Genomic DNA, 26,591 nt, shown 5'->3' on the forward strand with positions numbered 1-26,591 from the left:
TATGTATATGTCTGTAAATTATTAACGGGATGTTGCAATTCACTGAGATACAGAGGAATTGAAGGGGATATCTTGAAATGGCCTTTTTCTAATTTGACATTTTGCAAATTAAAAATGAGATAATTTTTAATGGAGAACTTTTTATTTTTGTCAATTTTAAATATATCGTTATATCGTTTGTTTTTAATTTCGATACGTAATACATTATCAATTCGCGATCAAAATGAATGATTCATTAATTTTGTTCGTATTATTTGTAGATGTACTGCAATTAAAAATTATCGAGTCATTAAAAGCTGATTATTATTTCTGGATTCTGGAAAGAAACATGCAGCATTTTATTTTGTATCAATTTTTATATATCTTTTTGTATATCAACCTTCGTTTTAATTTCAATTTTTCAAACAAATCCTATGAATTCATTAAAATCTCATATTTCTTCATTGACCATGTTTTATTGAAAATTTTAAAAATATAATCCTATCTATGGGGTATTCGTAAAAACCTTCAATTGTTTCCATGAAAAATCATTAATATGCTTGATTCAAAAATTGTTTTTTTAAATTTTAACACAATAGGATCATTTTTCAAAATAATAATAATCATTATATTTGCGCATCAATTTTTTTTTGTCTCCAAATTAATTTTTTTTATTTTATACTCGATATTATTGATTTATTTGTTTCAAATTCTTGAGAGTGGACAATCAGATTTTTGGTGGATTATACATAAAACAACTTGTAAATATAAAATCAATATAGCTAGACTATCATCTATTATTTGATAATTATTAAGAAGATTATATAACTACATGTTGTAACATTATATAGTATCAAAAGTTTTTAATTAATATTTCAGAAATTAATAAAATTAATAATACTCAAAATTTTAGATTTAAACACCACTTCTTTCAGAAAACATTTTCTCATCCACTATTTGCTCATTTCTGTCGAATACCTGTGCCTTCTTCAATGCAGTACGAATAGAAAAATAGACTAATCGTATCTAATATGATGCAATATATAGATGATAAGAAATAAATTGAATATTCAGTTGATGGCAATGTAGCTAGTGTCATGTCACTATCATTTACTGCAGCTTGTCACGTAAATTATAATAAACCATGCGATGTCAAGTCTACGGTTTCCAATAAGGCAGATACAACGTTTATCTTTCGGCCCAAGTTAACAAAATTAGCATCCCCCAAGCAAGATAATATTAGCCAAAATAACGAAGGGACAGCTCACATAGAGGAATGCTTGATTCTTTTTTGGTTACATACGTTCTGCATAAATAATTCTTGCGAGACACACGCGTACTTTGTCCTCGCAAGTATCTAAAGATAGAACTACTGCGAAGACGATATTCCATCCCGTGTGAATTTCCAAGGGTTGCTCTCGAAACAACCGTGAAGAAGAAAAACAAGAAAAAAATGAGAAAAGTATGAGCAGGAAGAAAAGGAAGAAAGGGAGAAAAAACGAAGAAGAAAAGAAAGACACGATTTTTCTTTTATTTTCTAAAAGAAAATTTTCATCAATTTTTTCTTTATGGCTAAATATTTTGAAAATATTTATGGAATGATATAATTGATCGATCTTATAATAGTAAGTTGCAAGTATTCGAATATTAAAGAACAATGTTTGAAATCTTGAAAAAAATTAATTTTTTAAATTGAGTGAACGTGATAAATTTATTAGATTTATTAGAAATTTTTCATTTAAGATTAATATTTCTGATAATATAATTCTTTATATTTAGATTTAATTATACATTAATAAGTATATCTATTTTATAAAATAATATATTATTTTTCTTCAATTTTCATAAAAACAAATATTATATTTTTAATATAATCTCTGTAAGTTGATAATGATTTATCAATTACATTTTATATTACACATTTTGATAATGGTTATACTTTAATTATGATGATTCTTCTGTAGCAATTGTTGATAATTATGTTTAATAGACATTTTATGCTTCAATTTTAATAGAAAGTTTTTAAAAAGTTTCTTATTAAAGTGAAATTTATTTTGTAATTTTTAAAAAATATTAGTGAAAATTTGAAGATTTAATACAATAGAAATTTAATAATCAATAAAGATTTTATTTCTATTTTTGATTATAATATAATAAAAGAAATGATAAATTAATTTAAATGAAAAGAAAAATATAAGTTATTTGATCTTTAATTAAAATTTTTTAAAGATTTTTCTTAAAGACTTTATAGATATGCATTAATTATTACACAGTTCCAGAAAACACAATTTATATATCGATTGCGATATTTGCAATTATCGCGAAACAATAAATTATTTGTCACTGTTTTATCTGACATTATCTATTAATCGCTTGTACAAGTTTATATTTCATAAAACTTTTCTATTAAATAATGTTTAACATAATTTATTTTCTTCAAAAAACAATTTGTACTACAAGTATAATTTTGTCTTTGTAGAAAAGAAACAAAAGTTTTAAAAACATTCATAATATTTATATTTATGCAATACATTCTATGTGAAATTCCTTAATTTTGTAATTTTTTTATTTATCTCTTGATCAAAAAATAAAATGGATATGCCACATTCGTAACCTATCCTTTATATTTAAACAACTAGAAATAGAAATTTATTAGAATATTAGAATAAAATAATTCTATTAATTATCTATATCATTTTCCAAAATTCAAAATATTATAAAATAAGAATTCACCGAATCGTGCCTTTTTGATCTTTACAATATAACACTAATAAGAGATTCGATTAATTTCAACATCAAAGTACTTGAAAACAAATTTTCAAAATTTACAAGTACTCATTTCAAAGTTTAAAATCAAGCATCAAGTATTCCACGTACTATTTCACTATAAATAACATCTACCATGAAATTACTTTTTAACATTGGATTTGACCTGGATTTATATATTGAACTTGATCTGTGGGGCGCGGGAAAATTAGAGGAGACGCGACGGTTCACGTAGCGATCGTAATGCACGAACGAGCTGTCGTAGCGCGGTTCGCAAGGTTTATTACCGCGCATGCGCGCTCCGATCCGCACATGGACCGCGACTAGAAGCATCCCCTTGTTTTCCGTGTCGTATAGTCGTGTAACGCGTGTCTCATGGTGTCGCGTCACACCGCGTGCTACGTCGCATCGCGTTAACGAACGACGAGTTTCATTGGAAAAGAGATAATTCGTCGTTTTGAGAAGTCCTTTAAAGAAAGTGAAAGAATCGCATTGTCGGAAGAACGAGGAGGAAAAGAAAAGGAAACGAAATCGAACGGTTGGAACGAGGAATTGGAGCATCGAAAGGAAGAGCGGAACGGCGGAAGAGTGAGCGCGAAACGGAAGAAGGGAACAGGGGAACGGGACAGTGGAACGGGAGAACGGAAGGAAGACACGCGTGCCAGTTGCAAGAGAACGGAACAGTCGGCCGGGATGGATCGGATAAAAGGGTTGGGGTGAGGGGGCTGACGAGTGAGGTGGTGGTGGCCGGTCGTCGGGCGCCGTCGGGCGGCGAGTTTTCAGTCTGTCCTGCGCCGTCGAAACGAAGGAAGCGCCGCTCGTCGTCGAGCGCGACGTCGAGCGCGACGAGCCGACGAGCCCGTGCCCTTCTTAGTTCGCGTTCGCTCGCCGTCTCGAGCGTCACATTTTCTCCTTTTGTTTCAATTGCGCGGACGCGCGCACTCCTCGCTTTTCTCTTCCTCCTCTTCTCTCCCAATTTCTCCCAGTTTATCCTTATCCGACAATCACCACCAGAATATAACTTTATCTGGCCTCGAAATCTCGCCGTATCTCCGACGATTTTTTGTTGTCCGTCCTTCTCCCCTTCCTTTTCTCTCTCTCTTTCTTTCTCTCTCCGTTTCCTTCTATCGGTGTAACCGTCTGTTTACTTTTATCTTAATCTCTATCTCCGTATTTCGCATCTTTTGCTCTCTTCTCTTTCTTTCTTTATTTTCATCTTTGTTTCGCCCTTCCCTATACTATTCTCTCGCGCTTTATAGTCTTCTCTGTCCACGATCTAAGACTCCTTTCTTTCGTCCGCTTCCTTGATTACGTTCCTCCTCGTTTCTTACACGTTCTATCTCGTATTCATGGAAGATATGCCATTAAAATCGTCTAGTCGATAGAGACGAATGTTCGAAGCCGAATTTTCTCGAAAAGAATTGTGAGCACGGTAATTGTGGATTTTTTGCCACGGACTTGCTCCAGATTTTCGCATCGACCACCTTCGAATCAAGGTACGTCTGTCTTTATGATTTTTATCTTTTCATTATGATAAATTTTCATTGATGTGTAATGTAAACGTATTTCTCTTTATGCGAAACGTGCTTTTTGACAACCGTTCATTATACTACTTTTCCATTTTCGTATTGTTAACACGAATGTTGATTGTTCAAGCAAACCTTGCCATGATCATACTTAGAGTACAATACATTGTTACGTAAGATATTCGATTCCAATCAAGATAGCAACGAATTTTTATTCTATTCTTTTCTACTTTAAAATTCATTTTAAAGTATTAGTCGGCAGAAATATTTAAAGCTCGACATTGAATTTTTAACGAGCCGTTTCTATTGTAACTTGACGTTTCTAGTGTAACTTTAAAATGTTTTTAGAATGATTGTTATACGATAGTTATACGATTTTTTGTTTAAAAAAAAGAATTTAGTTTCTATGATTAGAATTCTATTCCTGTAAAAAATTGTATTGCAAGAGAAATATCATTGATAGGTTCATCGATGGCTTTCATTTTAGTAATTTGTCCCGTGTGAATGAACTAGATTTGATGACAGAAATAAATCTTTTAATATGATGAATATAATGATATTAACGATATAATGATCGGTTATTATACTTTCGATAATTTGATATGGATTTCTATGTAAATATATACTTTTCACGCTACACGTATTTTGGATATTTTAAATAAACATAAATGAATACCAGTTTTGTAAATGTGATAATTATGATAAATAAATATCATAAACAATTTTAATCGTATTTTAAATAAAACATAATGACACGATATTTGCAAAAATTCTAAATAGCATAATACATAGAAAGATTTATGTATATATTCTATTATTATGATATTTCAATAAATAAATTGATTTTTTCAGATAAACTATTAATTAAAAACTATTGTTATACCGTAATAAAAATTATGAATATTTTGCAATATATATAGTGAATAGTATCAAAATCTTTTTCTAGTTAAATGATACTTAATTCTTAATCTTTCCTAATCTTCTTAATTTTTTTAACCAAGTATTTTTTAAAAAAATAATTCTATTATATCATTATTAAAATGAAATAATAAATATATTATGAATATAGATGTTGAATTGTTTCTTTTATTGACATACAATTTTTCATAAAGTATATGCCATAATATCAAATACTTTCGTGATCAGTATATGTTTTCATTTTGCATAATTTTGCAAATAATGATGTATTTGTTAGATGTGTTAGTTGAATATTTGAACAAGTTTCAGGTGCACAAAAATCCGCAGTTTAGTAATTAACCTCTTGCTTTGTATATGACGTCATGAGTTTCCAGTGTGTAATTGGAAAACGTCATGCAACTTTGAAAGCTATTTATCGCGAATCGTACTCGACAAAAACATGGAAAATTTAAAAAATTTTCATCTTTTTACTATTTTACTTTGCCCGATTTATAAAAGTTTTGAACAAGTTTTGAACGAAATGAAATAGCGAATTTGTCGATTCTACATTTTACGATTAAATTATGAGGCAAGAAGTTAATATTACCAAAACTATATTCGTAATATGATGAATGTATACGCAGATCTGGGGAAAAATTTATTTCAAATTATAATTTAAAAATAACGCTATTTATCATTTGATAAATAATTCAATTGGGTTTTTTATTCGATTAAAAGAATTTGAGATATTTATAATATTTATAATAAGTAAAAATAATAAATATAATGAATTAATTTTTTAAAGAAAGAACGTGTATTTTTTAACGGAAAATTCGTTCCTGAAATAACTTTTAAAATACTGAACAATAAATATATAATATAGTAAGCAATGATATAATAATGCTAGTCAAAAACAAAAAAATATAAATTAGATGCCGTATATTAAAAAATTTTCATCAAAATCAAATAGCAAATGATACGTGAATAATTCATTTCATAAATTAATTTCAAAAATACTTCAAAAATAAACTATTTCTTAAATAATTTTAAAAAGTCTTAAATATCATGATAAGCATATTTCTGTAATAAACGACATAGATATTTCTTCAATATCTCAATAAATCTGAAAAAAGATTAAACAGTAAGAAAGTATCATCAATCCCTCTTTTTTCCTTTCTTTCTTCTCAAGAATGATATCATACACGCTTCCATCTGTATATAATCGTTCGAGAAAGAAAAACGTCAAGTAGATAAGAGATATAAATCGAAAGAGGATAAATCGGTCGGCGAGGAAATTCGATGATCGACGAGGTCGACGAATAATGGAATTTTTTACACGGCGGTGTCGCAATGTTTATGCAGTTATGTAGGTGAATCAAGTTTGGAAATTTAAAATCGGTTTACTGTATTTGCTTCGAGCGGAATCATGGCTGGTAAAACGTGGACGTGTACAGATCGGTCAGAAGCGCGAGTTTCCGCCCGATTTTCGGGCAGTTCGCCGAACCTGCGGTTTCCATTTCGCCGCATCCATTCCCGTCAGCCCTCCTCCAAATGCACCAGCGGCCAATCGGTCATTCTGTATCGAAAGCTCCATATAAAACACTTGGATAGTTTTTCGCGGTCGGTAAACGTTCGCATTCTTCCGCGATGTGTACATTTTCGACGAAAAATTGAAAAAATCGCAGCAAAAAAAAAAAAAAAAGAAAAGAAAGAAAAGAAAACAGCAGATCCGAGAGAATTTTAAGACATTAAAAAGATTATGAAATTGTTGCTTTGACTTTAAAAAAAAAAAATTAATCGAAAGAATATTTTTTGTCGATAAGTCGACGAGTGCAATTTTCCAAATTTGGAATCATCGGAATTTTTTTGTTAACGATAAATAATAAAACAAAATTTATTATCGATCGTTTGTTTATTAGATGCAGGAAAGAAACAGATTCGATTTGCATTCTCATCGCACAAAACAATAAACGTGTAATAAATCGCTCACGTTTTATTTGATATCTGCGTATCGCAAAATATAAGATTTTTTGTTGCAATATGTAATTTTCTTCCGCTTTTGCAAAATCTTCAATTTTCGTTACGAATAAACGAGATATGGCTCGAGATTTAGCTTGTTTTTATATCTAGTATCAGCCCGAACGTTGAATGCATTATCCGCCGTCCAAGTGTTACATTAGAGGAGGGCATTTTTCTTTCTTCATAAACAACAGTTACCATTTTTGTTGCTCCTTTATTTCTGCCGTTTTCAAATTTAATCGGTTCTCGTGTATCACGTGGAAAATATCTTAGAAGCAAGTTATGTTCCATATATATATATATATACATGAGTACGTCACCGAGTTAGTCGCAAGGGAAAGAAAGGAAATAAAAGTATCGCGAGGTACCAGGAACCAGGCGTCTAGGCGCCATCCTTGAACTAGGTCGGCTAGCGTATCCTGCAAATATTGCTGTTTCGTCGACGACAAATATCGTCGCCTCCTCTCATGAATTGCAAATTAAAGTAGTCTTTTCTTTCTTTTTTTTTTTCTTTCGCGTTTGCCATTATTACCGCGTGGTCGAGATCGAATTTCTTCCAAAAAAAAAAAAAAAATGAATTCGACGAAAATTATTAAGTTTATTATAAGACTCTCTCCTCCCTTAACGCGCTTTGCGCGTTAATTTTGAAGTTAATCCTACGGAATCGCGCGATAGAACGATCGAATTTCTCCATCTGCTCGACTTTCGGATATCTGAGAAATCGAATCCCTCCGTTCTTCAGTGCGGAAGAATCAATGGACTCGTGCAAGGAATCACCTCGATATCGCTTCCGCTGCACTCATTTTTCTCTCGGGGTTTCTTTCTCGAACAAATTTCCGGGAAGCGTTCATATTTGACAAGATGGCGAACGATTGTTACATTCTTATTCTTATTCTCGATATTGGAAATTAATTTGGATTCCTTTGTAGAAGAAATTTGGCTATACTTTAAGTTTTTCAGTTAACAACTTGGATCATGTATTTCAATTTCAAGATGTTTTTTCGTACTCAATGATAAATTGCACGAAATGCTTTTAAATCTGGCCTTGGATTTAATCCTTTTAAACGAGATATACGCGTTGGAATATTCTTTCAGATAACGATTTATGAATCGCGATTTACGTGCAATGTATCTGACCAATATGATATTTGATAATATCTAATTTCGTGGCGGTCGTCCTTGTGAATGGATGATATAAGGTGTATAATGCCATCATTTATTTCTACAGGGTGTTAATATTCGTGAAACACTTTTGTGTAAGATTGATTCTAAAAGCTAAAAATAAAAGTTGATATGTATAAAGTTTGTTTCTTAAGTTATAAACAAAATTGTGTTAGACGAAGCGAGATATGTATAAAGTGAAATATCTCTATCTTGATTGGTTATTTTTGTATATAATTTTTCGTTTTGATCTGTAAAATCAACCCTCAAAAAATATCTTATGAATATATTATATACATTTTGTATATTTTGTCAGCTATCTCTACTCGAAGAGCTATCTCTACTTGAAATCGAAATAACAATTTTGAATCTTAGAATTATTATCTCAACTCCTTTGTGAAAGAGATGTTTCATCAGTGTTTCATCATACACTTTCGAAAGTGTATTCAAGTGTAATGACACAAATTTCTTAGCAGGGAAAATTTGGAACGAAAAAAATAATATTGAAACAAATATTAGAAAAAATTGAAAGTATCTTTATAAATTATTCGAAGATATATTATTTTTTATTTAATGGTCTAAATGATAAGCAAATACTATTTACTAATTGGATTCGATAAATGTTAATTTTTAATGCTTAATTGATAATTATGTTCTTTTCATTTCTTATTTTGTTAGATATTATAATAAATATTATAACTTTCAATGTCGTGTTATGTTTTATATATATAATCCAATTTCCTTATATTTTAATGAAAGATAAAATACTTATGTAAGTCTTTATTTTTATATTGTTTATTACAACATGCTACTTTTTCTTCTATACTATATTGATATATTTTCCTTTTATTCTTATTATATTAAATTATAATAAAGTATCAATTATCCAAATCATGTTTCAAATGATTCGGAAAATTGAATTGTTCGCATAATCGAGCAGCATGGATAAACATGCATACACGTGTACAATTTATAATTATAGAAATTAAATCTAAAATTATTGATTATTGATTGTTCTAATTTAAAATATAGTGTGCAATACGTAAAATATTCATTTTTTAAAAAATGTTATATTTCATATGTTATAACATTTTTTAAATATACATGTAGATATTTTTTTGTATATTAAAAGTTTATTATATATCGACAATATTAATTCGATAATAGACATTGAAATAATCGAAGTTTGAATAATTGATGTTTCACTGTATATTATTGCGAAATGTATATTGAATATATAATTTAAGAAATTTTTCACAATATAATTATATGTACATGTAAGAAAAATATTATCATAATCGTTATGAATCTTTGATCTGCTATGAAAAAAAATCAATCTTTAAAGTCAATCATTTCATTTAAATCTTTTATTTTTCTAAATTAAGTTTTTTTCAATTTAAAAATCAATTTATGCTGGAAAATAAGTAAAAAGATCGTTTTTAAAAAAAAAAACAATTGAAAAAATTCAAACGATTCTCAAATGTTAACAAAATTTTTTATTCGATTAAAATTATTATGAATTTGAAAATTGAAATTCTTTTTTAAAACGATAAACTTTTTAAAAGTTATATAATTTTTTTTTTCCGTTTTTTTTTCTTCATGCTTCTATTGAATGAGAAGCGTGTCATCGACATTGAAATCGATAAAATATTTAAAACGTCTATAACGTGCTTTACACAAAGCACGGAATAATGTAAGAAAAAAAAATTATACGTTTAAGAAGAATATTACAAAGATTTCAATTCATGGTAGTTTTAATTGCTTAAAAGATTTTTTTAAACATTTAAGATTGTTTGAAAATTTTCTTTAGAAAAAATTATCTTTATTTTTATTATAACTTTCTAGTGTAAAATAATTTTTGAGGGACTTTGAAACGAGAAAATAAAGAGTTCAAAATTTATCGCACAATTATTTCTCACGAAGATTGGAAACAATTCAAAGATATTTCGATTAAATGTTTTAATATTTATACCTGGCAATATTCCCGCTGTGTAATAATTTCCGTAACGACGGGTATATGTGCCGATGCAATTTTAAAAGATCGATTCCTCGTACAAACTTTTGTAAAAACCAATTTTTGTTTAGGTAGAAAGGTGCCAAGGATCGATAATTTTGATAGAAGCAACAAAACTCGAACGTTACGACGACAACGTTGGAGGCGTCAACTACACAGCGAAGGAAAACGACGTGGAGCAGCAAATCTAACTTCGAAGGTGGGAATAACGAGCACAAAGGCGAGGAAATTGCGTCAACGTCAACGAAGTTTTTCTTCTTAAAGTATTTATCGAAGTAAGAGGGGAAAGAAAAAAAAAAAAAGTACCAAAGAACTGTGGAAAATTATCTGTAAAGCGGGAGAAGTACCTGCGAGGAGGCTAACGAAGAGAAACGGTGGAATAATTAAGAAGAAGGAAGGTGGAAAAGAAGAAGCGAGAGGGCACGGTTTGGAGAAGGGAGAAGGATTGGAGGGAAAAGGGGATCGAAAGGAGAAGAAGGGGAGGAGGGAGAAAGATGAGAAGCAACGTTCCGCGATAGAAGGAGGAATTGGCGAAGGAAGGGGACGTGGATCGGGGTGGATCCGGGTCGATCGGTGTGATGGTCTCGGGGTGGTGCCCGTGCGTGCCGATCGGCCGCCGGGAATCACCGGCCCAACAGCAGTCGGCCTCCTCCTCGAGGAGTTTAGGAACGGACGGTGCACCGTTCACCGTCAGCGCGGCGACCGATCGCGCAGATATGGTCCAGATGTTTTATTACGAAAATCGCGGCAAATGCTGCAAGAAACTTCTCCGATACAACGGATACCCGAACAAGGTGAGAGGGAATTTCTTTGCTTCTATCATTTCTTCCATTTAACACGCTTTAGGGGATCAGACATTTTGTTGTGATATTGTTCATTGATGTTTAATACTGGCCAGTTTTGATTTTAAAGATTTTAGAGTGACTTTGTCTATTTGATCATAATATATTGGTAATTGTAAGAAACAATCCCATTTTCAAAATCTTTTAAATTCAGTTGAAAGTCTTGTTATCACAATTTAATGTCAATCTATCAAGTAGAGTATTTACGGAATGGTTAATTATCTTTGGCTCAGAATCATTTATAATATTTTCCTTTTTTTTTTGCTCATTATAATCTTACTATGTTGAAGTTTTATCGTCATTAGAATTAAAATCATTATTAGTATTACTTGAAAAATTCTCAATTTGAAAATTGTTCTTTTTAAACTTTTTCATTTTTTTTATAGTTATTATAATTTTAGTATTATTTTAAATTTTGAAAGTTATAATTATCCTTAACAAATATCTATATTTTCATTATTATATATTCATTCATGCTTAAACGGTTTATAAAATTAATTCATATCATAAATTACTTAAAAACTTTAAATGGTAGCTGTTATAGGTAGGTGTATAACCTAGAATATATAGGAAATGCAAAATATCTCATCAACGGCTCCTAGCGGCATACAATGAAATGCAAGAAAATATTAGGAACAATCTATTTCTAATTTTATAGATAAATCAACAATGATAAACTCTGATATCGCAGAGTATATGCGTAATATGATATTGAATTACGTGTCTTTAAGTATAATTTATATAAGAACGACATTGATATTTTATGAGCGTGTAATTCTTATCGTTATACTGTCGAAATATTGTCGATGAATGGCGCATCACGTGTTAAGTCGACAATGGCAGTCGAATGTATTTAAGGATCGTAAACTGGGGGCAGCACTGATGAGTAACGTTGTCATAAGCCAGGATTATGTGAGGTGTTGATATTCGTGGGGTGTATCTTTGAAGGGTTAGAATAAACACAAACACATAAAATCGATTGAATCTTCTATTAAGTTATTATAGGCTTTTGAGTTGTGTTAAATGAAGCGAAACGGAGATAGAATGACTTTATCTCTGCCACATTTTCGTTTGATTCAATACAAACTTCGATTGTCTATAACCTAATGAACAAACCTCAAGTGACATTTTTGTATGTCAATTTTCGTGTTTGTTTTGATCTCTAGGATGAAAAATATTTCATGAATATATTAATATCTTGTATATTGGCAATTGCATTTTATTTAAAATATAAATAATTAATATATTATTATTATTTAAGATGTACATAAAAGTAAAAAATCTATAGAAAAATTATTAAACTATTAATACTACATAATACATCTTCTTATATTAAATAATTTTTGTAATATTTTTTTCATAACATTCTCTCTTTAAATTATTTAATTTATTTAGATAAAACAGACATTCTATATATTAAAAAAACTAGAAATAATTTTATGCATTTTCATATTTTTAGTTAAATAAAAAAGATATGATGTCATAATAAAATCTTTAAAGTAAATCTATTTTTATTTTTATTTATTTATATAGGAAAATGTATTACAAAAATAAAAATTGTCATTGTTCTCTCCAGTTTGCAATTCTATGATAATTCTGTAAAAGAAGAAATATACGCGATGCACTGTCGATAAGTTTATTTAATGGCGGAGTAATCCCTGCTAATTCTTGAAACTGCTTGCATTTGTGTTATTTTTTTTTTTTCTTTTGTATTTCCTCAACTCAATATTTATCATTCTCAACTCAAATACTGAATTCCGATTCTTAATATCCACATGAATAAGTATTGTATCGCAATGATATCAAGATGGAGTTCTCGAAAAACGATAGATATATATTTTCTTGATGTCATTCGATAATTGTGAGAAATACATATTTTCAGCAATTTTCTTACATGTATTAGTTTAAATAGAAAAATAATCTTCAGATATCATATTTTCATAAAATAAAATTGACAATTTTTATAAAACTCAATAGAAACATTCTAATAATAAATTTTATATATGCATTATAATATAAAGAGACAAAAATAAGAAAGAACTTTGGGATTTTTTTTAAATCTCTTTTTTTAAATCTCTCTCTTTTAGTAAAGAAAGATTATCCCATTTTGATATAAAGTTTAAAATGCATTATTGTAATAACTTTCGCTTCGTTATTATTTTTACTACAACAATCTTCTAAAAAGTTAAAAAAAAAAAATAATAATTCTCAACTCTTTTTTAAAAAGAAATTAGACTAACGTTAAAAACGTTAAAAACGACTTGTTCAAATGCGTTATTATCACTTTCCAAAAACTTGAGAAAAATTTACATTTTTCAGAAATTCAAATTTACGTAAACTCACGTAAATTACTTAAAACGATATTTTATTTCATAGTCGTCAAAAAAGTATCCATTATATCCGTATTTTTAACGTATACAGTACCATTATAAGGCAATACGAGCCACGTCTCTTTTTATCCTCCTATGTTTTACCAGGCAATGCTACGATGAACATTAAAAAGACGAAGATCACACATTTTTCCTTTTTCTTACATTCAGTTTGATAAAAATTTCTATATACGTCTCGCGATCCCTTTTCGCTCGAAATAAAGAGATAGCGTCGAATTCGGTTTCCGCGGAAAAACATTTTACGATAGAAAAGAATTTTTGGAGCACGAGAATGGAGGAGGATTTGTTCCAAGTTCACGGAGAATGAGAAAGAGAGAGAGAGAGAGAGAGAGAGAAAGAGAAAGGTTCCAAGTATCCGAAACCCTCTGGGGAAATAAATCGATTCGCTATCTGAATAGCCATTATGCGGACGTGGCTTGAAGGCAAGTACGAAGGTTGGTAGGTTGGGACATTGGCTCATCGGTAGCAGCAGCCAAAGCGTACACCGAGAGAACTTGGAAGACGAAAGGCGAAAGGGAGAGAAGAAGATAGGAGGGTGGGGAGGGGTTTTCGATACCTTAGCCCCGTTGCTCGTGGAAACTGGGCTAATGTTTCGGAGTTTCAGAACTCGTATCGGCCGGAATTTTCTTTCAATAACCAAGTTATTATTCATCACATCCATTTATTACCCTGTTTTTGTCAGTTCGGTTCCTTTCTCGTCTGTTCTTCGAATCTCTTTTTTCACGTGTATAGAAACTACCATTATTCTTGTCGCTCGTTGCGAATCAAATTTTTCTTCGAGAGAAAACGAGAAAGTTGGATTGTACGATGAAGATGAAGAGAAGCCTATTTTGCAGATTTTTCTGGAAAGTTAGTTTAATCGATCTGTGATTGAAGTTTATTTTGGGTAGATGGAAAATTTAATAATAATTTTTCATGGATCAATGATATAATGGTATCTTACGTATTTCTAAAACTTTTGGAAGTACATATATGCAAGGTTAAAAATATTTATAATAATTTTTAATGATTGTCTCAAGTGGCAATTATATGTAATAATTGATAACCTATATTTTAAATAATTATCTTTAACTCCAATATGTCTAAAACTTTAAAAAATACGATATTAAAAATTAAAAATAAATTTTTAATGATATCTCGAATGGATTAATAATAATATATTGATAATAATTGCTTTAAATATTTTTAACCTTCGTAAATATCGAAGTTACAGATTTAATTAATTAAACATTATTATATTATATTACTTATTATATTTTCTTTATTATCTATTACATATTCATTCGTGATTCAGAATTGTAAAAATTTAGGGGATTGTTATAAATTAACTATTTTTCTTTCGGATTGTATAGAAGAAATAGAGACATCAAGTCGGGCGTCTTGATCTGAATAAGAGATAAAGGTAGAAAGTCCCAAAACTTATGCATAATGTAATCAGTATGTACATGAAGATCATTCTAAAAATATAACCTTTTTAAATTTTTGGTTATAATATAATATATTTATTATCGTGTGATAATGAACTTACATATTACATTTAGTAATTATAACAAAAAGAACATAAGATACAATTCTATTTAATATCAGATTACTATTAGGTTATTACGAAGGTTAAATACGAATAAAATTGTTATTTAACATTAATTCAGTATTTCCACTTGTATGATTATTTTTCTCATGTTATTTTGCTATTTTCATTGTATTTAACTGTCCTCTTTAAAATTGAAGCAAAAATTAAATATTTTTATGCACTAAATTGAAATTGAATAAAAAAAAAATAATAAAACTATCATCATACCATTTAATATGACTAAAAAGCTTCATATATAAAACGTAATATTCATATTCAAGACGATAATCATATCATAATATCATTTTATATTAACTTGTAATTTGATACTTTTATTTTCTATAGTGATTTAGTACGATCGTATTCATTGGATCATTAACATTCAATCGTGTTTCCATGTAAACAGTTGCATAACAGTACAAGATTTGACAGAATAATTTTCCAAATATTGAAGGTTAATGAGAAAAGCATGTGAGTTTTAAAAAAAAAATTTTTTGAAAACATGAAAATATAGAATATTTTTTATTTTTTTTAAAGATCATATCAAATGATGATATTCCCAATACATTTTTATGGCCAATTTTGAAAGTTTTTTTTATTTATTTAAATTTTCGATGATATATTTTTTTTAATGCATTATGAATAATTTTTAAATATTTCTTTGTAGATATTTAGATCCTTTCCCAAAAGAAGAAAAGATCATAAAAAAACAAATGTAGCCAAGCAATGTTAACTTTTGTAAAATTTAATTTTTTTGAAATCAATTTCAAAAATTAAATATTCCATATATTTTCATATTTTTAAAAATATTTTTTCTCACATTTTACTTTTCTTCTTAACCTTCAAAATCTAAGATATTTTTTTTGTATCTTAGAATTTTAAAAATTAACAATTCATAGATAGAAAAGCAATTTTTTTATTTGAGTCAGAGTAGATTTTATATCCACTATTTAATAGACCGCTAGACAGTACGAGATTAAAAATATTAACTTGTCAAATTATCATCGTAATGAGATCATCTACATCCCTAAAATTAATAAGTTATTAAATCTTACCATGTCAGCAGTTTATTTTTTTTTTATTCAAAATCCAACTTTTCTCAACGTAATCTCTCTCTTGACATCTGGTATATCACGATCACGATCTGTTCCAAATTTATACGGCAACGAAGATGTACAGGTACGACGACCTAGTAATCCGTTCTCATGTCTGCAATCCATAATCCACGTTGATGGTAATTCTTGTTAGCGAATCTTTTGAATATGGATGAAAATGATTTTCTCTGATTTTCTTATCTTATTATTTTCTTGTTAATTTTATTAATTTCAATTATTCTGCATATTAAAAGAAATATCTTCCGATTTTATTATTTCAAAAAGTAAGACAAACTATTTTCATTAGAATATAGTGAAAGTAATCTTCGATGATAATGACTTCTCTCTTAAAAATTTATATCAATTTCTATATTTTGAACTTTTCTTTCAAGTTGTTTCCAAAATGTTTAAAGTTCCATTTCGCTTGGAAGATTGTTTAAGCGTATACTTGTGAGAAACAAATAGGCTATCAAGTACAAAAGTTAAAAAATACTCGTATTTTCGAGCATGAGATAAACGATTTTTTACTTATAATAAATATTTATTGACATTGAGAATTTCTCGAATGCAAAATAAAGGAAAATTAGTAGATAGAAAATACAAGATTTATTTAAGAGATAATCGAAAATAAAGATAATTATTTTGAATCTTTTTCTTTTATTCGGCAAGCTTTGTGACGAATAAATTTGTTGCGCGACTTGATCTTTTTATTCTAAATTTTTCGCATTCAAACTTTTGAATGTAACAAAAAAAAAAAAAAAGAAAATAAATTCGCGAATAAATGCACGTGCAAAGCAGATATCTGGTTGGTCTTGATAAAAGAAGGTATTGTCTAGCTCGCTGAATGACCTAGGCGGTGACCTCTCTACGACTTTCAGTGTCGTAGACATTCTTTATGTCGGCACGATTAAAGATATCTGGAATGAAAGGGTTTCGTTTACTTCGCAGCAGCTTTCCCTTTTCACGCGAGATAGCAAGGGCCAACGAAAGGAAAAAGCCACGAGATCTTAGAGGAGGAAAAAATAGTTGGAAAAAAAAAAAGAAAAAAATATCTTCCTCCCTCGTCTGCCTTCTCTTTTTTATGCAGTATAATTTCGGAAAGATCGATAAACAATCTCGAGTATAGATTGAGAAAAGAAAGAGAGAGAGAGAAAAAAATTATCATCCATTATAGTTTTTCTGCGCAATTTTTTATCGCAATATCATGCTTCGCTTTGAAAACAGCCTCGTTCCGCCACGAATGATCACATGGATGATAAACGAGCGACAGACTTCAGGGGGGTTGCAGTTTCATCCATTCGAGTTCGTTTGAAATTATCTGAAAATGAAATATTTGACAATGAAATATCTCGTAAAGAAATATCATAAAAGTATTTATTTATTAATTAGTTTTTAATTATTGTAAATATTGTAAACTGGAGATAGTTATGAGTTAACAAGATTTTAATTGGGGTTTTGATGAATTATTAAGATATTGTTTTCTATTTTTAATTATGTTGATGAATAATAAAGAAAAAAGTATGCATTATATATAACAAGAAACAAATATAATCCTAATTTTGAACATACATGCCAATTTTAAAATTACATGTGTTTATTAATTTATTATTGGTTCATATATTTGTAAAGATTCCTTCTCAAATAAATTATACTTTTCTTAAAATTTTAAAATTTTATTTATAAAATGGATTATTATTTTAATGTTTTTTATTTATTCATATAACAATAGATATATAAATTATTCTATTTTTTTTTAATAATATAGTTATTTGATTCTTATAAATGGACGATTGGTAAACATGAATTTACAAAATCAAATAACACTGTCAATTAATTAACCTAAATTTTCAAAATTTTGATTTTCACAATAAAATAACCCTAAAACTAATTCACAAACAGAAAAAATTGAATAAATTAAAAATAATCAAGAATTTATTTGAAAATAAATTATTAGAAATAAAATTGTAATAACTATAAATTCTATAATAATTATAAATCTTAGATAATAAATATTATAATGTTATAATATTAATGAAAAATTTTAATATATAAAATTCTAAAATTTAAAGCTATTATAGTTCAAATATATATTATTTTAGCTAAATAATAAAAATTTCAAAAAAATTTAAATTAATAAATATCGATAATCTTCAAATATTATCATTTTAAATAAACTATTTTTTGATTTTAAAGTAATTAAAATTGATGAAAATAATTTCAATTTATATCTCAAAATTTATATTTTCATTTCTAATTATATAATAAAATAACGTAAAAAAAAAAAAAAAAGAAAATAATCAAAGCAAATATATATATATATATATATTTTAATATGACAAAATTAAAAAAAAATATCTCTCTAATATACGATGCACAAGACGATCGTTAACACATCAATATTCCTCCAACAATCGTACACGCAATCGAATTGTTTTTCATGGTTCCAAAACCAGAAGAATGCAAGGATAAAGGGCCGACGTTTCTCGCGCGCGCGTGGTGTGTACGTGTGGAAAAGAAAGGAATCCCGGATTCGAATGTGGTATCAAGATCGATGCGGGCCGACAGAATCGAGGAGACTGGTTTGTTCTCGAACCAGGAGACGTTGGAAAGCTCCGATAACGGATGAACCTGTGGTAGAGCTGGAGCTGAAAAACCTGCACCAGAAAGAAGAAACGTCTCGACTCCCGAAGGGGTATCCCCGATAGAAGTCGGATAAAAATTTGAAAAAGCTACCATCCCCCTTTACGATCCTTCCATTTGATGATCAATCCGCGGATCGATCGAATTTCTTCACACATAACGCCGCATCGATCCTTTCCAATCCTGATAAACAGCTCAATTAAACCTCCTAATCTCTTCTTTCCTTCCTTTCTCTCTTTCTTTCTCTTCGTCGAAAACAAGAGTAGCGTTCTCGCCCAACAAAATGAATAAATCCTCCCATATGACGTATTCATACCCTCCCGTTTCTTACACGTCTCGCGCATGATCGATCGTGGGGAGGGAGAGCGAGGCGAAGCGGATGATATCCGCTTTGACGAAATAAAGCGCGTTCTAGTAGTACGATTAGACGTAGCAACAGAGAGAGTCGACCCACCAACTAATCGAGAGAGGGACACATGATGGAAGGAGGTTGGACAGGAGTAGGAGAGGAATAGATTCGAAGGCAGGAGCAGGAATGACTACGGCGCCGTGATGACGAGGGTAGGGGCCAGGGGTTGCACAGAGGAATGGGATCCAGAGGTTAGGAACGGCAGGAGATGGGAAGGATGTGGGGGCGAGGAAGCAGGCGAGGTGGGAGGACTGGCATAGGGTGAGAGAGGAGGAGTGGGGGGGGGGGAAGAAGGAGGGTGGAGGAGAGAGAGTGTTGGGAAAGCAGGGTGAATCGCGGAAAAGAGGCAAGAGGGTGGTTATTCCAAGCTGCACCCCGTGGCTGTCCCAGTGCATCGCCATGGCAACCGACCCTGAAACACCCTGCGGTCGTCGCGCCATCGGGCTTTGCTTTCCGATGATAGTAATAATGTATCCTCGCTTTCGTTGATGTAGGTCGCAGGATGTGTACCACGACGGAAGGCCAGTTTTTTCCCCACCTGCATCCACCTTGATCGGCTATGAATCGGCAATTTTCCAGGGCCTTGCAACGCTTCGTTTCTTCCCATCCTCGTCCTACTTCCTCCCATCTCTTTTTCTCCAACTTTTTTGTATTTTCAACCTCTCCTCTCGCGCTTCGCTCTTGCATCTCCATTGACACATTTCCTTCCTGTTCTTTTCCTTTTTTTTTTTTTTTTTTTTTTCATAGAATCGAAGATGATAATTATTAATTATGAATTATATAATGTACGGGCCGTTTGCGTTATTTTTGGATATTCATCATCGAGGCATAATACGAGGTATAATTGGCAAAACGTTTTAAGTATCGCGATTACGCGTGCGAAACAACGAGTAAGGTAAGGGAAACGAGGTTGGAGTAAAACATGATGTGTTTGCCGATGCATCGCGACGAGTGGCGTCGGCGTTTTTAATCGGCGCCACTTGTTTCTAACGACCCTCCTTTGTTTAAAGTCCCTACAGCGTGCTCCAGCTTCAACCCCCGCGATATTTCCAACCTCCGTTTTCGTCGCCCGTCCCTGCTCCATCCCTCAACCCGTTCCCCGTCACCCATCACCCGTCACCCGTTATCCACTACTCGACGACCGTGCCTCTCCTTTTTCACGCCATTCTCCGCCAACCTCTTGGACGATTAAGCGATCGAATCACGGAAAAACATGATTATAAGACCCCTTTTCTCCCTTCTTTTTGACTTTACGAGAGATCGAACGAACTGCAAAGCCAAGTATACACGGTTTAAGATTTTGTGAATTTTGTGAATGTATCGTACGTTTAAAAAAGTGTTGTAGTATCTCGAAAAATACGAACGATACGAGAAAATGTTTCAGATAAAAATATGTGTTATACAATGCTAGGTTCTCTCTTGATGCGAAGTGCGTTAAATGAATTTTAATTTTTCAAGTCAATTTTTATATTTATGTCGAAAGATCATTAATTGAGGAGATATTTATTTATTTAAAATTCAAAAACTTCGATTCAATTAAAAATTCGAAAGAAATAATTAATTGCACCGATTAATGCGATAAAAATTATATAATGTCACTTAAAAAATTAAAATTGACCTACATACGATCTTTATCTTTATCAATCTATAAATTCATATTTTTTGAAATTTTCGAGCGAGAGAGAACAATAAAGTTGAACACTTAAACATAAATTGTTTAATGCTTTATATAAAAAGAAATAAACAAAAATTCAAAGGAGACATTTAAGCGATATTTATAATATAATTTTACGCAAGTTGTGTACTATCTGTATAATCATTATATTAATATTAATTATTATACTATTAATACTAAATATCTCTGACCTATATTTCACCATTATATCGCAGTAACCACGCCTGCTACTTCGAATTCCATATTTTTGTTAACGTTCGCAGAGCTTATTATATACAAAGTACAGGCACTTAACATTTTTCTTTATAATACAAGTTCGTTAATATTTTTCCACGCGATTACACGATCGCAGACGATCACTTCGAAATTTTCTTTTCTTTCTCTTTGATCGTCAAAGTTCGAGTCGTTAAGATAGTCGACTAACTGACTGAAACGTAATTTCAACGCTAACGAGTCGGCGATGCGCCGCTTGATTGCTCCAATGTACGAACTTCTCCGATAATTAACGAAGACGAGCCGACGACGATCTCGTATCGACAGAAGGTAACGGTTGTTAAATTATTAGTTCGACGATCGGTAAACGAGGTCGTTGCAAAATCTTTCGGAACGTTTGACCGAAACGAGAAAGAGAGGAGATCGTTTTCCCTATTTTCGTTCAACGAGCCCATTAAGCGTCGCAAGATTAAGCCCGTCGTGTCTAATTAGGTTTAGGCAGTGTGACAGGTGTAAAGTATTGCTGACCGTGGCGTCGCACGGATCGGTGGGTACCGCGATTTCTGGGATTTCGTAGAGAACCGGATTTAATCTAGGCTGTACCTGTGTATACCGTTTCATTCGCGTTTACTTTGCCTGCACATAGGCAATTTACCTATATATACAGTATACGTATACTCGTTATATGTATAGCACGTGTAAATACGTGTATGTATATTTATCGTCTGGAATGGCATCACGTTATCGGGCTACCGTTTTCTCGAGCGACTAACCTAGAAAATACCCGGTGCTTTGTCCCCGGGAACTCAACCGCTCGAGACTTGGTTGGCTGCGAGGAAAGGGGGGATAGAAATTGGTAAACGAGAAATTCCTTGAGAAAATTCCTCGCCATTTCGAATTCTAGTTAAAATTCCGCCCGCGTCGTCGCCACCGATTCTCTGATAAAACTTTTCCTCCTGACGAACCTCGTGAGAGGTATTCGGGGGAATTTGCAATTTCTCAGGACACGAGGCGTCGATAGAGTTTGTTAGGGTCGGTAAGTAGCGCGCGTTCGATGCGTCACGTTGATCAATCCAATTCGTTATCGATGTTCTGTAACTCATCGGACCAACGTCAACCGCGCGTCACAGTTTTTGCTTCCCTGGCAATTTAAACGAATCACGAGTTGTCCAATCCACGAAACGAGCCGTTTTTCATCCCACCTTTCGAGAATATCGATATCCCCCAATGACGGGAATGCATCTATAACCGGAAACCGCATCGAGTTTAACTGGTGGAAACTTTTTCGAGTTTGCGAATTGAGATGTTTTTATTTGGGAATTTGACACTTATCACGATCAACTAGAAGAGGTCACAAGATGGCGATGATAAACGAAAATAAATGCGTAATGTATGCGTGGCGATTAATTCTTCGAGTATTGAGCATTTTGGGAATAAATTTTTCATTGAAATGATATTTAAATAAAAAAATACTGTTTCCAATATACAATATATTAATATATTCATACTTTTAAAGGATCGAATCTAGAGACCAAAATAAACATAAAAATTGATATCACAAAAATCTCAGTTGAAGCTTATTTATTAAGTTATTTATATATAAGAAATTATAAGAGTTTACATTAGATGAAGCTAAAGAATCGGCGGTAATCTAATTAATCTGAAAGATAAAGCGTCTTTATTTTCGTCTCGCTTGTTTGTATGGGAACGCAAACTTCAATCGTTTATAACTTAATCCAATAAGTTTTAATTTTTATATACCAACTTTTAACATTTATTTGATTTCTAAGATTGTCTCCCTGAATATGTTTTATATTAATATTTTGTATACTTATCAACTTATACATACTCATAAAATAAATGAATATGTTATAGAAATATGAAAAGATAATGTTTCAAATAATAATATTTTAAAATATTTTTCTATTTTTAACATTTTATAATAAAAATCATAATATTATATGATATTGTATAAAATTCAATCTATATAAACTAAACATAAATTCTTAATTTTTTTATTTTTGTATAAATAAATTGCTCGTGATATAAATTTGAAAAACTATTTTAAATTTTGAATAATTCATTTCTGTAAAATAGTAATGGAACTAATAGTACTAGAACTAGTAAAAATAATAATAAATAAATGAAAATACAATTTTTTTATTTTTTTTTCAAACTAATCTTCGACTTTTACATTAATTGTTATTTAATTGTTTAAAAGAGTTTAAAAATCATTTTTAAATCATTTTTACTTTTTAAAATGATTTTTAAACTCTTTTAAATTGTGTTAAATTGCATTGTTTCATTTCGTTGAATATCAAGATTAAACTGGAATCGTTTATCTTTCAATTTCAACTTTAATAATAGAATCAAAAAAAAAAAAAAAAGGAAATTATTAGTCAATCAGAAGAATCAAGAAGATGGTTAAAACGGATATTTCTTTTTTACTTAAAAACAATGTTATTGATGTATATGCAAGTATATTGTTATCTAACAACATTCATTTTAATTAAGAAAGAAACTTCTGTTTCTACATTCTTTAGTTGATTTAGCAAATATTTGTACAATTAAAATAGAAATTAAAAGATAAACGATTCCAATCCGAACTTTAGTGAAGTATATCAAAGCTATTAAACGCAATTCGAGCAAAAGGATTCTTAAATTTTTTTAAAATTAATGATTGATAAAAATATTGTATTTTTTGAAGTTTAATTTATTAGTTTTATTACATCTTTGCTCTAAATATCACATTTAATTAGCTTGTCATAATAAATTCATATTTTTGTAATTCTAAATTTTTTTGTTAAAAACCAATACTTGTTTGTATCCATTATACAAAAGCATGGATTAAGAAATAAAAAAAATGATCAAAAATGAACTTGAAAATTAACTTGATTTATTATTATATTCATATTCTTGAATATGAATATCTTAAATTAAAATATTGATATAAAATTAAAATATAAATTGAAATTATTTATACGTTTATCTTTTATGAATTTTTTTTATTCTCATTCAATTCTTATCAACTTTTTATTGTCACAGATATTATCTATAATCAATTTTAATATTTATCTTCAATTCATCATTCTTTGAACATCTTGTATTTTCCTAAGGTTTGAACATTTTGCTTTGAAATTTATATTTTAAAATAGATTTTTTTTGTTATTTTGCTGTACAATTTAAATTAATATTTATAGAAATACGCTTATAATCGGATTGAAATATATCAATTAGGTGTGTGATTGTATGTACAGTTGCTCCAAAGAACACTATCTGAAGAGAAATTCATCTAACTCGAAAATACGAAACAATTTTTTTGACTGATTTTAAGAAAATGAAATTAAGATTTTAATATATTTTTCGTTTTTTTAAATATAATATAATTATGATACAAATAGAACAAAATTTTAAATTATAAAATATTACCTTATTGTGTTATTTTATTGTGAAAAAAATTCTTAAATATAATTCATATCAAAAATTTAAAAAATACTAAAAATTTTGAGGATTGATTTCATTCTTTCAAAGAAGGACTAGCAATCTCTTTAAAATTACAAATTAATTTATAAATAAATTCACAATTTTATCCAACTATTAGATAAGATAGCGAAGCGATAAGATGTGTAATAAATCTTTTGTATATTTAATGCACATTTTATATTAATTCTATATCAGTACTTTAAACACTTAAATAAAAAAAAAAAATTTGCACACAACTTATCAAATGCTATTAATATGTGCTAACTATATTATACACTATATGTATTACCTAAGCACTCTATAATGAAACTCATTTGAATTTTTATTGTAATTTTGTAATTTTGACATTGTATAATGGACGATTAAAAAATATATAGATAACTATAAATTGCACTATAAAGAGAAATGCCAAATTCATCATATTGATTTTGATCTTGTCCCATAAATTATTTATAATAAGTAATATTAAAATAAAATTCAAATATCAAATTGACTAATATTTAACCCCATATTTTTACAAACATTAAAATTTATTGCTCGTACAAAATTTACATTCATTTAAAAATTTATTTTCTAATATCTATAAAAACTGTGTAATATCTATAAAAAATTTTCTACCACTTTTAAACGTCAATGTATCAATAACAAAAAAAAAAAAAAATGACATCATATATTTACTCATCATATTTACCTATTTTTCAATATCGTAACTCACTTTGATATCTGACCGAAAGATCATCACATTTGAACCAGATTTAAGATCAACAAACAGGTGAGAATAAAAACGAAGAGAAAGAGAAAGAGAAAGAGAGAGAGAGAGAGAGAGAGAGAGAGAGAGAGAGAGAGAGAAAGAAATAGTCCATCAGTTCGTGAACAAGGGATGGTAGTAAATGAGTGACGTCGAGATGTTAAATCGATGAAAGGAACGTGAAGCGATGTAAAATACAAGAAAGAATGATGATGACAAAACAAGACGAGACGAGTGTACGCGTGTAAGCCAGAGACGAGAATAGAACGATCGACGAGGTAATGGACCGAAGTTGCGGATTATCGGATTAGCCGGTATATATCCGGGGTGTAGAATGGGCAAGATAATGGGCAAGGTACTGCGAACAAGGTGAATTGTTATTGCACTCGTGCATCATAGGGCGCATGTGATTCAAGGGTGTCGAACTCATTTCAATCACGGGCCATTTGTCAAACAAGTAGAATTCACGTGGACCGCACAACAATATTTACGTTATTAATTATTCGAATTTTTAAATTTCATGGATTTTTTAAAAATATTTATTAGCACAATATTTACATTATTAGTTATTCCAATTTCATAATTTTTTTTTATTTAAATCAATGTTCGTTTAAATCTTTGTCACTAATCATTCGACTCGTGTAAATACGAATTAAAAACAAGTATCAAAAACTTAAGAGAGGTTAATTATTGATTATAAAATTAGAAGAGCATAGATTTGCGTTCTTTGCAAATGTTAACGATAGTTACAATAATTTCATACCCATTTTTCAAAAAATATACAAATTTTGCATTTGAATCGCTTTTTGAATCGTTTCTTTCTCGATATTCAAAATATCTTTTTTTTTCGATGAAATGTCTTAAAATTATCGTATTGTAACCATAGTTACAAGACTAACAGCCAATGTGAATGCAAAGTCTTTTCATTTAAAGGATTTTTATTGCTTATTTATAATTTATAAATTATATAAATATATTCAGAACATCATATAAAATCGGTACTCATTCCAACGAATAATCGATGTATCCACTATTCCTTTAATGCTGTTGTAAAAAATAAATTCACTATTAAAAATGGCAGGGATTATAGTATTGGACGAATATTTTATTAGTAATTTAACCTTTATCCTCAAATTATGGAAAAACGAATAAAAGAAAAAATTAA

At 29.9% G+C, this 26,591-nt stretch overlaps 1 protein-coding gene and 2 long non-coding RNA genes across 3 annotated transcripts in view; 1 reads left to right on the top strand and 2 right to left on the bottom strand.

Annotated features, from left to right (window-relative positions):
• Positions 1 to 3,526: 3,526 nt before the first annotated feature.
• LOC100866320 (uncharacterized) overlaps positions 3,527 to 26,591 on the top strand; it is a 43,593-nt gene continuing 20,528 nt past the window's right edge. Inside the window, exons 1-2 of the mRNA XM_003698593.4 lie at positions 3,527 to 4,241; positions 10,434 to 11,156. Coding sequence (XP_003698641.1) covers positions 10,941 to 11,156 — 216 coding nt within the window. The 5' untranslated portion in view covers positions 3,527 to 4,241; positions 10,434 to 10,940. The remainder of the gene's footprint in view (positions 4,242 to 10,433; positions 11,157 to 26,591) is intronic.
• LOC147656675 (uncharacterized) lies at positions 14,828 to 15,552 on the bottom strand. The gene is made up of 3 exons (XR_015293995.1): positions 15,393 to 15,552; positions 15,123 to 15,308; positions 14,828 to 15,051 (listed from the first exon to the last, which is right to left on the bottom strand). It is a non-coding gene; the product is annotated as an uncharacterized LOC147656675 (long non-coding RNA).
• LOC147656676 (uncharacterized) lies at positions 16,779 to 21,438 on the bottom strand. Its single transcript, XR_015293996.1, has 2 exons — positions 21,174 to 21,438; positions 16,779 to 17,576 (listed from the first exon to the last, which is right to left on the bottom strand). It is a non-coding gene; the product is annotated as an uncharacterized LOC147656676 (long non-coding RNA).

The sequence above is a fragment of the Apis florea genome, unplaced genomic scaffold, assembly GCF_048593485.1.
Source record: "Apis florea isolate Af1SG1 unplaced genomic scaffold, ASM4859348v1 contig_3517_pilon, whole genome shotgun sequence".
Lineage (NCBI taxonomy): Eukaryota > Metazoa > Arthropoda > Insecta > Hymenoptera > Apidae > Apis > Apis florea.